This window comes from Geotrypetes seraphini, chromosome 7, assembly GCF_902459505.1.
Source record: "Geotrypetes seraphini chromosome 7, aGeoSer1.1, whole genome shotgun sequence".
Taxonomy (NCBI): Eukaryota; Metazoa; Chordata; class Amphibia; order Gymnophiona; family Dermophiidae; genus Geotrypetes; species Geotrypetes seraphini.
Window position 1 is genome coordinate 60,320,347 of NC_047090.1, and position 14,161 is coordinate 60,334,507.

Here is a 14,161-nt window from a genome sequence, read left to right on the forward strand (position 1 = left end):
CCCTTACAGCTGCATCATCTCCATAAAGATAGAGCTCGGCACGGTTTACAGGTAATTCAATAAATGAGAGAAGGACATAATAAGAAATTAGAGGTTATGAAGAGGATAGCTAGCTTTACATTTTAAATAGATAGCTTTACGTTTTGGAGAAAAGCCAGGTTTTCAGATGCTTTCGGAATAATTGGAATGAGCCTAAGTTCAGCAGCGGAGCAGGGAGGTTATTCCAAATCTCAGTGAATTTGAAGAAAAGGGATTTTCCTAATTTACCTACATACATGACGCCTTTTAACGAGGGGAAAGATACTTTGAGTATGTGGGCGGATCTGGTAGTGTCAGGTCTGGAAGAATTCCAGAATAGTGGGATTAGGGGAGGAAGAATGCCAAGTAGGATCTTGAAAATTAGGCAGGTACATTTAAAATGAATCCTAGAATTCACCGGAAGCCAGTGAAGTTTTGACAGAAGCGGGGAAACATGATCGAATTTGCTTTTTGTGAAGATCAACCTAGCCGCAGCGTTCTGGATCCACTGAAGTCTTTGAAGATTTTTCTTGGTTAGACTTAGATAGATGGAATTACAGTAGTCCAGTCTGGGAAGAATGATTGATTATACAAGGACACTAACGTGCGACCAAAACGTGTTTGATAGACACATATTTGCCATAAAGTGATGATAAGAACATAAGGCTAGCCTTACTGGGTCAGACCAATAGCCCATCAAGCCCAGTAGCCCGTCCTCTTGGTGGTCAATCCATGTCACCAGTACCTGGCAAAAACCCAAGGAGTAGCAACATTCCTGCTACTGATTCAGGGCAAGCAGTGGCTTCCCCCAAGTCTTTCTCAATAATAGACTATGGACTTTTCCTTCAGGAAATTGTCCAAACCTTGCTTAAAACCAGCTACACTATTCGCTCTTACCACAACCTCTGGCAATGCGTTCCAGAGCTTAACTATTCTCTGAGTGAGAAAAAAAAAAATTCCTTCTATTGATTTTAAAAGTATTTCCCTGTAACTTCATCGAGTGTCCCCTAGTCTTTGTCATTTTTGACAGAGTGAAAAATTGATCTACTTGTACCCGTTCTACTCCGCTCAGGATTTTGTAGACTTCAATCATATCTCCCCTCAGCCGTCTCTTTTCCAAGCTGAAGAGCCCTAACCTTTTCAGTCTTTCCTCATAGAAGAGGAGTTCCATCCCCTTTATCACAAATGTGCCTTTAAAAGCTGATATTTTCGTAATATTGGCCACTTCATTGTGGAAGGATGTGACTGTGCAGGAAGGTGACTTGTGTGGTATTGTACAGTTATTTGTATTCACTTATTTATTCAATATTTCCACCCTATATTTTTTATATATTTGGTGAGTATGTAAATATTTACAGTTTTCTTTCCTCTGTGTGAAATGTTTACATGTATCTAACATTTTCTTTTCTTTCCAAGGGAATGAAGCAGTTTATGTACCAGAGTGAGGCCCACATGGAGGAGGGCATGCAGAGCGGGGAAGCAAAGCAAAAGCGAACATTAAAATTCACAGAGGAAGAATTGGAGGGTCTGGTGCATTGAGTCTCTGCAAAGTTCCCCCAGATTTTAAAACATTTTAGCTATCTTTCGGCCCAAAATAGCAAATCTTGAGGGAGACAGCAGTAGACAACAGTTTGCTCATTATTAAAAAGCGCACTGCAGAGCAGTGTAAGCACCGTTAGCACGATTTCCACATTCTAGTAAAATCAAAGGCATCTAAGATGGCCAGGCACTGGAAGTATACGGGGGGAGGGAAGGGCCTTTCATGTGCCAACTTATGGGGAAAATGGTGAGTTTGGCATAGGCATCGGACCAGGGGCCATGGCCATGGCCTCCCCAAAAATTCTCGGTTGTTTTTTTCTTCTTCCGTTTTTGCCCTCCCCTCCCGCCCTTCTCCCGGGTGACTTGTATATATGTATATGGCCATTTGGTGGAGGATGGTCTGGGGAGGGCTTCAATGGCTGGGAGGGTGTAGATGGGCTGGAGTAGGTTTTAACGGAGATTTCGGCAGTAGGAAACCAAGCACAGTACCGGGTAGAGCTTTGGATTCTTGCCCAGAAATAGCTAAGAAGAAAAAATTTAACTAGTTCAAAGAGTTTTATTGATTTTATAAAAGATGAAATACTGGATGGACCATTCGGGTCTTTATCTACTGTCATCTACTATGTTACATGTTACTATGTTTAAATTCTGTTGGGAGTCTACCGCGCAGCCTCCATACAGCGTCAGACTGCAGGCCTGCCCCGGAACCCTTCATTCTACTTCCGGGGGCAGGCCTGCTTGTGGAAGCTGCACGACGCCGGGAGGAGGTGGGTTGGAGACTCGGGAGCTTCTGGGCCCCTCCAAACGAAGCAGCGTTCTGCTGCCTATGAGCTGGGGTGTTCCTAGATGGGGGAGCCATTGGCACTTGAGTGCTGTTTCAGGAAAAACAGCAAAACTTCAGCTGTGTTGTATTCTCTTGTAGGGAAAGATCCAGAGGACGGCAGTTCTAGAGTGGTGCCGGGAGCTGAGGCTTCAGTAGAGGATGGAGAGTTGGTGAGAGGGTGGTTTGTGATGTGCTTACAAGGGTGGGGGGGGAGGGTTGCATAGAGTTGTACATCATAGCTTTTTTACCCATTTCTTCTTTTATAGGCTTTGTCCAGGATATTGATGAAAAACAGACTCAACCTCACTCCATGCCCGCCCTACAGGGTTCTGTGGTTGGAGGGGGACCACAAGATGCCCCGTGGGAGATGAGGCCCGTATTGTCCAGAGTGCCACTGTCCAAGCTGCGCAGGTGTGGCAACAGCAGGTTGCAGAGGGGGTTCAGCTTTGAACTGAGACAATGGGTCGGCAGATGCGTCTAGGTCCTGGCAACTCAGCTTCAATGCCAAAAAATAAGTCATGCACCTGGGAAGCCAAAATCCATGCAAGATTTACACCCTAAATGGCGAGATTCTGACAAGAACTGAAGTAGAAAGAGACTTAGGGGTGATTGTCAGGGAAGACATGAAGTCTGCAAACCAAGTGGAGCAAGCTTCATCCAAAGCAAGGCAAATCATAGGTTGCATACGCAGGACTTTCGTCAGCCGTAAACCTGAAGTCATTATGCTACTGTATAGATCCATGGTGAGACCGCACCTGGAGTACTGTGTGCAATTCTGGAGGCCGCATTACCGCAAGGATGTGCTGAGACTGGAATCGGTCCAGAGAATGGCCACCAGGATGGTCTCGGGACTCAAGGAGCTCCCGTACGAGGAGCGGTTAGGGAAATTGCAGCTCTACTCACTCGAGGAACGTCGAGAGAGGGGAGATATGATCGAGACATTCAAGTATCTCACGGGCCACATCGAGGTGGAAGAAGACATCTTCTTCTTCAAGGGTCCCACGGCAACAAGGGGGCATTCGTGGAAAATCAGGGGCAGGAAACTGCACAGTGACACTAGGAAGTTCTTCTTCACTGAAAGGGTGGTTGATCGCTGGAATAGTCTTCCACTTCAGGTTATTGAGGCCAGCAGTGTGGCAGATTTTAAGGCCAGATGGGATAGACATGTGGGATCTATCCGCAAAGATAGATAGGGAGAGTCACTGGAGTGGGCAGACTTGATGGGCTGTGGCCCTTATCTGCCGTCTATTTCTATGTTTCTATGTTTCTAGTGTCTGATGCACATTGCAATCAGTTGCAGCTTGTGGGCAAGGCGATATTGCGGGAACTACACTAAACTGTTCAAAGTTGTTAAAACGCATGCGGACCTTAGGAAATTGGAAGACTGAGCATCCAAGTGGCTGATGAAATTTAATGTGGACAAATGCAAAATGATGCATATTGGGAAGAATAACCCAAATCACAGTTACCAGATGCTAGGGTCCACCTTGGGAGTTAGCGCTCAAGAAAGGGATCTGGGTGTCATTGTACACAATATGATGAAACCTTCCACCCAATATGCGGCGGCGGCTAGAAAAGCAAACAAGATGCTAGAAATTATTAAAAAAGGGATGGTTAACAAGACTAAAGATATTATAATGCCTCTGTATCGCTCCATGGTGCGACCTTGTGTATTGCAGTCAGTTCTGGTCTCCTTATCTCAAGAAAGATATAGCAGCACTAGAAAATGTTCAAAGAAGAGCGACCAAGATGATAAAGGGGATGGAACTCCTCTCCTATGAGAAAAGACTAAAAAAGTTAGGGCTATTCAGCTTGGAAAAGAGAAAGCTGAGGGAAGAGGATATTGAACTCTACAAAATCCTGAGTGGAGTAGAACGGGTACAAGTGGATCGATTTTTCACTCCATCAAAAATTACAAAGACTAGGGGATACTTGATGAAACTACAGGGAAATACTTTTAAAACCTATAGGAGGAAATATTTTTTCACTCAGAAAATAGTTAACCTCTGGAACATATTACCAGAGGTTGTGGTAAAAGCGGATAGCATAGCTTGTTTTAAGAAAGGTTTGGACAAGTTCCTGAAGGAAAAGTCCATAGTCTATTATTGAGAAAGACATGGGGGAAGCCACTGCTTGCCCTGGATCGGTAGCAGGAATGTTGCTACTCTTTGGGTTTTGGCCAGGTACTAGTGACTTGGATTGGCCACTATGAGAACAGGCTACTGGGCTTGATGGACCATTGGTCTGACCCAGTAAGGCTATTCTTATGTTCTTACAGGAGACGAGGGAGGCAACATTAAAGGAGCTGCAGGGTGAGCCGTGCAGCTCTCACAGGGATTGTGCAGCCCCTCTCCTTAGTGGAGCAGGTAGGTCATTTTCTTTTGTGCCTCCATCAACCTATTCTGTTTGTCACATGCTTTTTTCACCCCAGAATTTTGTCTTCACAGCCTGCTTTACCAGCTTCCCTCCTGCTCCACCTGCATCCCCAATCCATACACAGCACAGTTAAGTATTGGTGCCACTATCCCCACCCCCTTTCCACATCTAACAAGGAATGTGAGAGAGGCGAGTGTGGTGAAGTGGTTAGAGGTTCTGCACCCTGAGGTTATGGATTCAAACTCTGCACTGCTCCTTGTCACCCTGGTCAAGTCACTTAATCCTACACTGCCCCAGGTACATTAGATAGATTGTGAGCCCGCAGGGAGATATAGGGAAACTGCTTAGGGGCCTGTATGTAAACTGCTTTGAATGTGGTTGTGTAACTATTAAAAAAGCAGTACAGTACACCCCCGCAAATTCACGGTCAGCGATTCGCGGACTCAGTCATTTGCGGTATTTTCTGACCGCCTCTTCTGGTCAGAAAACACCGCGAATGACTGACCAATGGAAAAGCTCTCTGTCACTACGGGCCTTCCCTTCCCCAACCTGCGGTTTTCCCTGGCCACGCGCCTCCCATGCACCCTCCCACAACACAGTGAGAGGGGAAAGCAGAACTACAAATTCCCTCCTCCCACCACCAACATCGCGATCGCGTCACTCCCATCAGCGTCTGCACGCTTGAAAAAACCTGTGCTAGGTAATGCCCCTTCTTGCGGAAACCTGGAGGGTGCTTCCCTTGAAGGGTTGTGCAGGAGGAGGAGTGCGCAGGAACCAGCAACAGGGGAGCTGAGTTTTCCGAGACGGTGAACCAGTGGGTGTGAGTAGGAATAACTGGGCTACATGGTGAGACCTCTCCATTGGTGGGTAGGTGTCCCTGCTTCACCTTGAACATAGGAGTGCGGGCCATCTGCATAGAAAATCACTGCCGTCTCTGGGTGCAAAACCGGCTCTCCACGTACCAGGCTCGGAAGGGAGTGCTGATTACAGTACTCTTCTGATATTCACGTTTTTTCAACAGTTTCATGGTCACTACGCAAACGTAACCCCCGCGAAATTCGGGGGAGTACTGTATACAAGTCCCTATCCCTTAACCCCCAGCCCCCACCATTATATGCACCTCTGACCATCTTCTTTCTCTACAGGTCTCCGAGATGGTGTACCAGGCTTTGAACTGGTACACCATGAAATCCCGCCCTACAGTCATGACATATTTGAAGTTATCCACTACTCGGGTTTGCTTGTTCTTTATCACATGATGAAAGTCTCCTCGTTGCTATTCTGTTTCCACCGCTGCAGGCATCTCCTTGGTTATTGTGTGTCTGATTCCTCATGTCCCACTCTGCCCCCACTGCAACTGGTAGGATGTTCTAAAAGTGTGCCTGCACCTTCATTCCGCTACCCTACCCTCTCTCCATCATGGTTCTCTGTAGCAACATCCATAACATCTTTTTGTTTTCATTTGCGGCACTGGCAGGCAGACAGCAACCGAGGAGATGCAGATTGCCAGCCAGAGATGGTACACTGACAGTAGTGCCCTGGACAATTGCGCCCCGACAATTCTGCTCCGTCAAATGCGTGCACCAACAAGTGGAATTGTCGGGGTGCAATTGTAAGTGTATGGGGGGGGTTTGCGGCAATCTTCTAAACAGCACATTTTCACACCTGTGCCCCCCAAAAGTGTAACAGGCAGTTAGGTAGTGACACGTTTCTCCAATATGGCTTGGAACCCCTGGAACTAGGGGAGCCTTTCAGGATTTTTACCCCCAGGCAACAGCCTAGAATTGCTCTTTTAAAGGACTTTCAAAGAATACCATGCAGTCAGACTGGCCTTAAGGAAAAACATACACTTTATTTGGCCACTGGCCTCAAAATCATAGTCCATCACATGAAAATATAACCCAAAAGAAAAGGTTCCTCAAAACAAACTTTAACTCTATTGCCAGCTCTGAACTTTAGTAGGCAAATTATATACAGTCCTCTTCACCAGAGTCTAAGGTTAGGCATACTTTATGCAGGAAAAGAAAATAATCATATAGCTTAAATGCTTCACTGTTTTACAGCAGCTGAAATAAACAGCTCCCTATTCCTGAGCTGGTATTAAAGACCAGCACTACTGGGCTGCTGGCACAGGTAACCATGAGGATGAGATAGAACAATTTACACTTCTGTACAACAAGTTCTTTAGCAAGGCACACAGACAGCTTTGTAGCATTTAGGCAGAAGACAGCAAACACTGTTTCTCCAAGATGAACTCAATCCAAAACTAAGCTGATGTTTAAGAGAGGAAACATAGCAGTTTTACACTCGGAGATTTCCAATACGTTTCTGAGAAGCATGCAGGCTATATGCAATCAACAGGCTACTATGGTAACAGTTAACAGCTGGTGTTCCTCACATGGAGTTCTGTTAACAGTGAATTAGAGAAACAAACAGTCTAAGTTTCCTGCTCAGCGTCTGGCTTAATTTAGTCACTGTTTTGTACAGTGAAGGATACTGTCCCTTTTCTTAAAGCACAGAAGGAAAATGCAGCAAACTTTACAGTCCAAAAATTACTCTCTCTGGTAGCCCACACAGTCTGCTTACCAGAGGAAAAAAAAAAACAATCATGTAAAACATCCAATAGACTCAAGTTTGTTTCAAGCCACTTCCATTTGCTCTGGCCAAACCTCAGCAGCAGCACTGTTGTTTTCCACGATCATAGCCTCAGCTGGCTCTGAGGAAAAGAAACCTGAAGGTAAGTTTTCTTCAGCCTGCTCTTCCCTCATTTTCCAGTCAGGGCTGGGAAGCTGCACTGCCTGGTCTGGGGTAAGCTCAGTCCCGTTCTGACCTTCCTGTCTGTCCTCCCGTCCTTCTCCTGCTTTCTACTGAGCCTCGCTTTAAACTGAGGGAAAAAAAACACACACCCTTGGCTTCAGTGAAGGGAAGGGCTTTCCTTCCTCAGCCTGGGATGTTTCTCTGAGGGAAAACTGTCTTTCTGTTTTCTGCCTTACAGGAACTGGATAATAGTAGAGCAGAGATTTCCTGCTTTGCTTTGGTATTGCCTTAAGTAAGACAAACCTTTCTTGTTCTGTCTCAGTCTCATCTTCACTGTTCATAGGGTAGTCAGCTAATGTACTGTCCTGGGCTTTGACCTGGTCTGCCCTTCTGCACCGGGGTTTGTATGCTTTCCTATATTTCCCTATGATAAACCTTGGGATTGCTGTAGGTTTGTCACAGCGTTGGCAAAGAATTGCACCCTTCCCCGAATGAGTGTGAGCGCAAACATTAGCGTTTAGCGTGCGATAATATTTAGCACGTGCTAAAACGGCTAGTGTGCCTTAGTAAAAGGACCCCATATTTATTTATTTATTTAAAAAATTTGTATGCTCCTGTCCCGTTCCAAGATAAAAAATAAATGGTCACGTTAACCATGTACCAACGCCTCCCTCTCTTTCCCTCTCCCCCTTCTGTGGTCCTAGGAGCATGTGTATGTCCCTCCCTGCCAGGCAAGCCTCAGCTTCAAATTTCAGTTAGTCCTTCTCTCTCCTCCCCATCCATTCTCTACCTGAAAAACAGGAGGGGCTGGGGTCATAGGCATAGCAAGGGTAAGTGGCGCCCCTCCCCTGCCTTCTCTGCCCCCCGATCTTCCTGATACCCCCTGTCATGTGCCCCCTCTTCCCTACCCCCTTACCTCTTTAACTTTCCAGGCGCGAGCAGCATCACAAACTTGCTGCCCGCGTCATGCTGGCTCTCCCTTCTGACATCACTTCCTAGGCACAGGACCCGGAAGTGGTGTCAGTGAGAGCTGACACCGATGCAGGGCAGCAAGTTCGTAATACTGCTCGCGCCAGGAAGATTAAAAAGGTACGAGGGAAGGGACACACGTGCACGGCGGGAGGGGGGGGGAAGGAGCAGGGGGTGGATAGGAGGATGGGCGCCCAGAGCAGACCGCTGCCCCTTTTACTATGCCACTGGCTGGAATAGAGAGCAGAGTGCCTCTTTGATCTGCTCTGTGCACTGTCTGCTCCAGGCACACTTCTTCCTATTTCTTTGCTCTTTGGCAGGAGGAATAACTGAAGCAGATATTATTTTACAGAGGGCTGTGATCTACTTTCTGAAATTTGGGAACCAGCCAGTGGATCAGGGGCCCCAAAATATTTCATATGAAGGGTATTTCAAATCACAGAAAGGGCTTGACGAGGGTAGGGTCCTTCTTAGAGAAGAGCTTGCTAAGTAAGGAAGAGGGGAAGGGAGCATGTCCGGTCTTTTCAGTGCTTTCAAATGCTGGGAAAGGAGAGAAGCAGGGGGTATGGTATCCCGGGGATGAGTTCATCCTACCCTCTGCTACCTCCCCTAGGGGAGTGGGAAGTGGCAGGATGGGGGGTGTTAGTGTGGCACACTCTCGGTCACTTCCCTTTCTCCTCTTACTCCTTCATAACTCTTCCTTCACTCTTGTACCTTTTCTTCCCTCCCTTCTATCTCTTACTTCTCTGCATCCCCCTGATCCGTGTCCTTCTGTCCTGCTTTCCCAGTCTCATAGCCCCTGCACACACACTCCCGCTCCCACACTGCTGAATGCAGGAAGCTCTAATACACATGCCCTACTTTTGTAGTCTTGGTTGGGATACAGCTGCACACACGCAAGGCCTGCCCTCCGAGTGGTCAAAAACACTTGCACACACTCCCAGTCCCACAGCCCTTATGTGAGGAAATAAAGGCACTTTCCCCTCCCCCCCAGCCCTTCATCATTGAGGTCAGGGAGCTTCTCTTCCCCTGCCTAGCCCATGACAGGATCTGAGCTGTGATCACAGGGGCTGAAGGTGGTTGCTATACATAAGAACATACTGGGTCAGACCAATGGTCCATCAAGCCCAGTAGCCTGTTCTCACGGTGGCCAATCCAGATCACTAGTACCTGGCCCAAACCCAAGGAGTAACAATATTCCATGCTACAGATACAGGGTAAGCAGTGGCTTCCCCCATGTCTTAATAACAGACTATGGACTTTTCCTCCAGGAACTTGTCCGAACCTTTCTTAAAACTAACTACGCTATCCGCTCTTACCACATCCTCTAGCAACACATTCCAGAGCTTAATTATTCTCTGAGTGAAAAAAGTTTTCTCCTATTGGTTATAAAACTTCAAGGGTCCCCTAGTCTTTGTAATTTTTGACAGAGTGAAAAATCGACCTATTTGTACCCGTTCTACTCCACTCAAGATTTTGTATACTTCAATCATATCTCCCCTCAGCCATCTCTTTTCCAAGCTGAAGAGACCTAACTTTTATAGTCTTTCCTCATATGAGAGGAGTTCCATCTTCTTTACCATCTTGGTTGCTCTTCTTTCAGATTTAGCAATGCTGTAGGGTTACCAGATTTGTTTGTGCAAAAAAGAGAACCTGTGGCCCTGCCCCATTTAACCTCCAGCCCCACCCCAGCCTCACCCCCACACAAATCTTGTCTCTTCTTCCCTCAATCTGGAGGGCCTCCGAGCATGCGCGGATGCGACGCAATGACACGTTTTACATCATCATGTCACATCTGCACAGGCTCTCCAGACACGGCCCCGAACTTGGGGGCCTTCTAAAACCCAGTCAAACTACCGGGTTTGGGAAATCCGTCCGGGCACCCGGACAGTTGGGTTTTCCCCAGACATAAATGGCCTGGTAAACCCCAAAACAAGAGAAAATAAGGCATAATTATTGCATGCAACATACAGTAGTTACAAAATTTTCCCTAGACAAAAGGTCCCTCGTCCTCCTCAAGACTTGGCTATTCTTGCCAGTGCTTTCTCTACCATTGAGTGAATGTGGTTTTAACCCTGATTTTCAGTCCCTACTGATTTATGCAAATGAAGCCATGCATCCTTCCACATCCTTAGGATTACCGTATTTGTGAAATCAAGAAAGAGAACACATGACCTTGTCTTTGCTTCACCTCCCAGTCCCAACCCCACCCCTACCTCCCACCAGTTTTACTCAACCCGGCCTGCCTACCACCTTTTACTATTTAGTGCCCCTTCTCATCCTTCTCTCCTGTGGATGCTTCTTTTTCCCTCTCTGCAACCTCCCTCCCTTGGGTGCTTCTCTTTCTATCCAACCCACCTCCTGCAAGTGCGTCTCTCTCTCAGTCCCTCCAAACCCCCTCCCAAAGGTACTTCTCTCTCTCTCTCTTTCCCTCCCTGCTACCCCCCAAAGATGCTTCTCTCTCTCTCTCCCTCCCTCCCTCACTTCAACTCCCTCCCTCAGCAGGATCTGCAATTGCTTCTCTCTCTCCCTCCAACCCCCCCTCCCCCCACGGGTGCTTCTCTCTCTCTCTCTCCTTCCTTCCAACCCCCTCTCTCAGCAGGATCTGGTGACTCAGTCTCTCTCCAGCCCCAGCCCACCCTGGAATTGAGCCCCCCACCTACTTCCTCTGCTGAAATTAAATCTTTGGCCAGCTGGCAGCATCAATGAGGTGAACCTGCTACTATCAGCCTGCCCCAGAAGTCTTCATTCTTCAGCGACCTCCTGTTCCTATATAGGTGGGACAACTGCAGAATGAAGACTTTTGGGAGAGGCCAAAGACAGCATACTCACCTGATTGACGCTGCCAGCCGACCTGAAGATTTATTTTCAGCAGAGGAAGTAGGTGGGGAATAGGGGAGAGCCATCATCAAATTTTAGAAAGCCCCCGAGACACCCGGACAGTTCTCTAAAAGCAGACATGTCTGGGTAAATCTGGAAGTCTAGTAACTGCCCCTCCCCCCCACCTTGGGCTGCCCCTGATTCCTGGCTCCATCATTCTGTCACCTTATTCTTGGGGCTACTGTCAGTTTCCCAGTCCGTAGTGGGAAGGAAGAAAACATCAGGGAGTGATAGGGAAGAATCATTCAGTCTGAGGCTGCACTACTCATAGCATGTCTGGAGAAATCCCAGAGCTGCAAGAGGAAGGGAAGGAGAGCAAGAGGGAAGATAGAGCATCTAGGCAAAAAAATCGGAAAACATCAGGTTCTGAGGACCAGCTCTGATTTGGAGTCTGCAAAAGCATGTGAAGCCAGATAAACTTGCTCTGAGGGCTGCATCTGATATACAGGCCTTAGTTTGGGGACCCCTGCAAAAGTAGGGTTATAGCAGAAGAATCTTGTGTTCTCATGCAAAGGTGTATCTACTATGCATAGGTTAATGCCCCCTACTGTGCCCCTTTTTCCTTGATGTCTGGGCTACCAGAGATAGCCACTGCTCTCGATCCCCATTCACAGCACCGTGCCCAGGGATTGAATCCATGACCCTGGGATGAAGCACACTGTATTGTGGGAATGGCCTCTGTAGTTATAGAAACATTTGTTGTTATTCTCTTTCAATCTGTCTTATCGCACCATGTACTGTTTAATCACCACAGAAATACTGAAAAATGTGGTTTAACCTGTTTCTGACCCATTCAGTAAAAAGAGGAATTTCAGCAGTAGAGGTACACAGAGTCAAAAAGATTCAGATACAGATAACTTATTCAGCATGGCAATTTTGCATGTATTGCAAAATTTATACATAAAACTATCAAATGTGTCTTCAAGGGCCTGATGCTTGCGTTCAAATCCTTGTGCGACATGGCACCAGGCTACATGGCAACCAAGCTTCCTCCATATGTGCTGAACAGGTCCCTCCGCTCACAGGATGAAATATGCCTCCTGGTCGTGCACTTCAATTGCAAACTGCCAAACGACTTTCCTAGACCCACTTCATACCAAGCCACTGGAATCAACTGCCCCCACAGATCAAATCCCTTGAAGTACTCCTCAACTTTAGGAAAGCAATGAAAAATACCTATTTACCTAACTCCCCTGCCTACAGCTGGTGAATTAACAAGAAATATATAGTGGTACTAGATCCTCAGTATACAGCAGTGGTATCAAACTTGCGGCCTGGGGGCCACATGCGGCCCGCCAGGTATTATTTTGAGGCCTTCGGTATGTTTATCATAATCACAAAAGTAAAATAAAACAGTTTCTTGATCATATGTCTCTTTAGCTATAAATTACAATATTATTATTGACTTAGCCAAAAGGAAAGATTTATAAACTATAAAGAGTTTTACCTCATGCAAAATTGTCATTTCTTTAATAAGACATTAACTATTTTTTCTGAGGCCCTCCAAGTACCTACAAATCCAAAATGTGGCCCTGCAAAGGGTTTGCGTTTGAGACCACTGGTATACAGTATATCACTTTAGGTTAAAAAAACTTGGATTGAAAAATCTTGCACTGTAACTATGGCCAATTGTAACCTGTAAACTGTGTAAATCATGTCTCTGTCCATGCTTCTCCCAAACTCCATCCCAGAACAAGTGTACAACAAATGTACAGTACATTTCTTTAACACATGGTATAATTTATGAGTCATTATATAATGTATTTTGACATACATGCACAAACTAGACTTTATTTTAAAAAATTCACTGCCAGGCTCTGCACCCAGCCCCCTCACCCTGCCCTGTACCCCTGTGCAGACAGATTCAGGTAACTTTACTGCAGTGGTTGTCAACCAGTGTGTGAACACCCCGGAAGTGTGTCACACAGAGCCAGCATACAAGCAAAGGAGTGGCTCCAGTGGTGTGCAGGCATGGTGTGTAGGCACAGTGTAAAATATGGTTTGCTGGAATCCCCGGGATCTGCCAGATCTTTAATAGTAGCATCATCCTCTCCTCCCCAAGACTCCAGTTCTTTCAGCCCTTTGGCACCACCCTCTCCGAGTTCATTACCTTCTCAGAATTCTGTCCCACCCCAGTCCTTCAAACCTCTCTATTCTTCCAGCGGTGGTAACAATTCACAGCCTGGGAAGTTGTGTCAGCCAGATAGGAAGCAGCATAGTTGAATCGGGGTCAGCCCAAACAGTGACTTACTGCTGCTAGAAGATGCAGGACCCAACAGAAAAAAAACGCGAAAGCTTCCTGGGCAAAGCAATCACCTTCCAGGCTGTAGATCAGCAGGGCCACCTCCAATGCTCCTCATAGCTCAGAGCATCCTCGACTGGTTGCTGTAGGAAGGCGGTAGCCACCATTCTCGGCCGCAGCAGGACCCAGGCTCGTGGAGCACTGACGTCACTCCCCAGCCGCATGCTTCTGGCTGGTTTGTGGCTGCCTATCTCAGCCCGCCCTTTTAACATGCTTTTCTCCACGTGCCTTTTAACACCACAATGGAGCCTCGGCCCACAAGGGAGGCCAGCATGCTGCTACTGCGCGCATGCCCCACCGAAAACATCGGTAGACTCTCCATACAGTTTTGAAGGTACGGGGGGTTAGGGGGGCTGGAAAGGTTACATTCGCTCTATAAGATGCACCCTTATTTCCACCCACTTTTTGGGGGGGAAAAAAGTGCATCTTATGGAGCGAAAAATACGGTATAATTCAACAACCCAAATGCTATACCTTAAACTTATAAGCTTATATAT

General features: G+C 46.8%; 1 protein-coding gene across 1 annotated transcript in view; it reads left to right on the top strand.

Annotated features, from left to right (window-relative positions):
- LOC117364217 overlaps positions 1-8,975 on the top strand; it is a 67,675-nt gene extending 58,700 nt beyond the window's left edge. The window contains exons 2-6 of the mRNA XM_033953230.1: positions 1,435-1,543; positions 2,480-2,550; positions 4,659-4,746; positions 5,902-5,991; positions 8,803-8,975. Of these exons, the coding sequence (XP_033809121.1) occupies positions 1,435-1,543; positions 2,480-2,550; positions 4,659-4,746; positions 5,902-5,991; positions 8,803-8,975 (531 nt within the window). The remainder of the gene's footprint in view (positions 1-1,434; positions 1,544-2,479; positions 2,551-4,658; positions 4,747-5,901; positions 5,992-8,802) is intronic.
- The last annotated feature ends 5,186 nt before the right edge of the window (positions 8,976-14,161 follow it).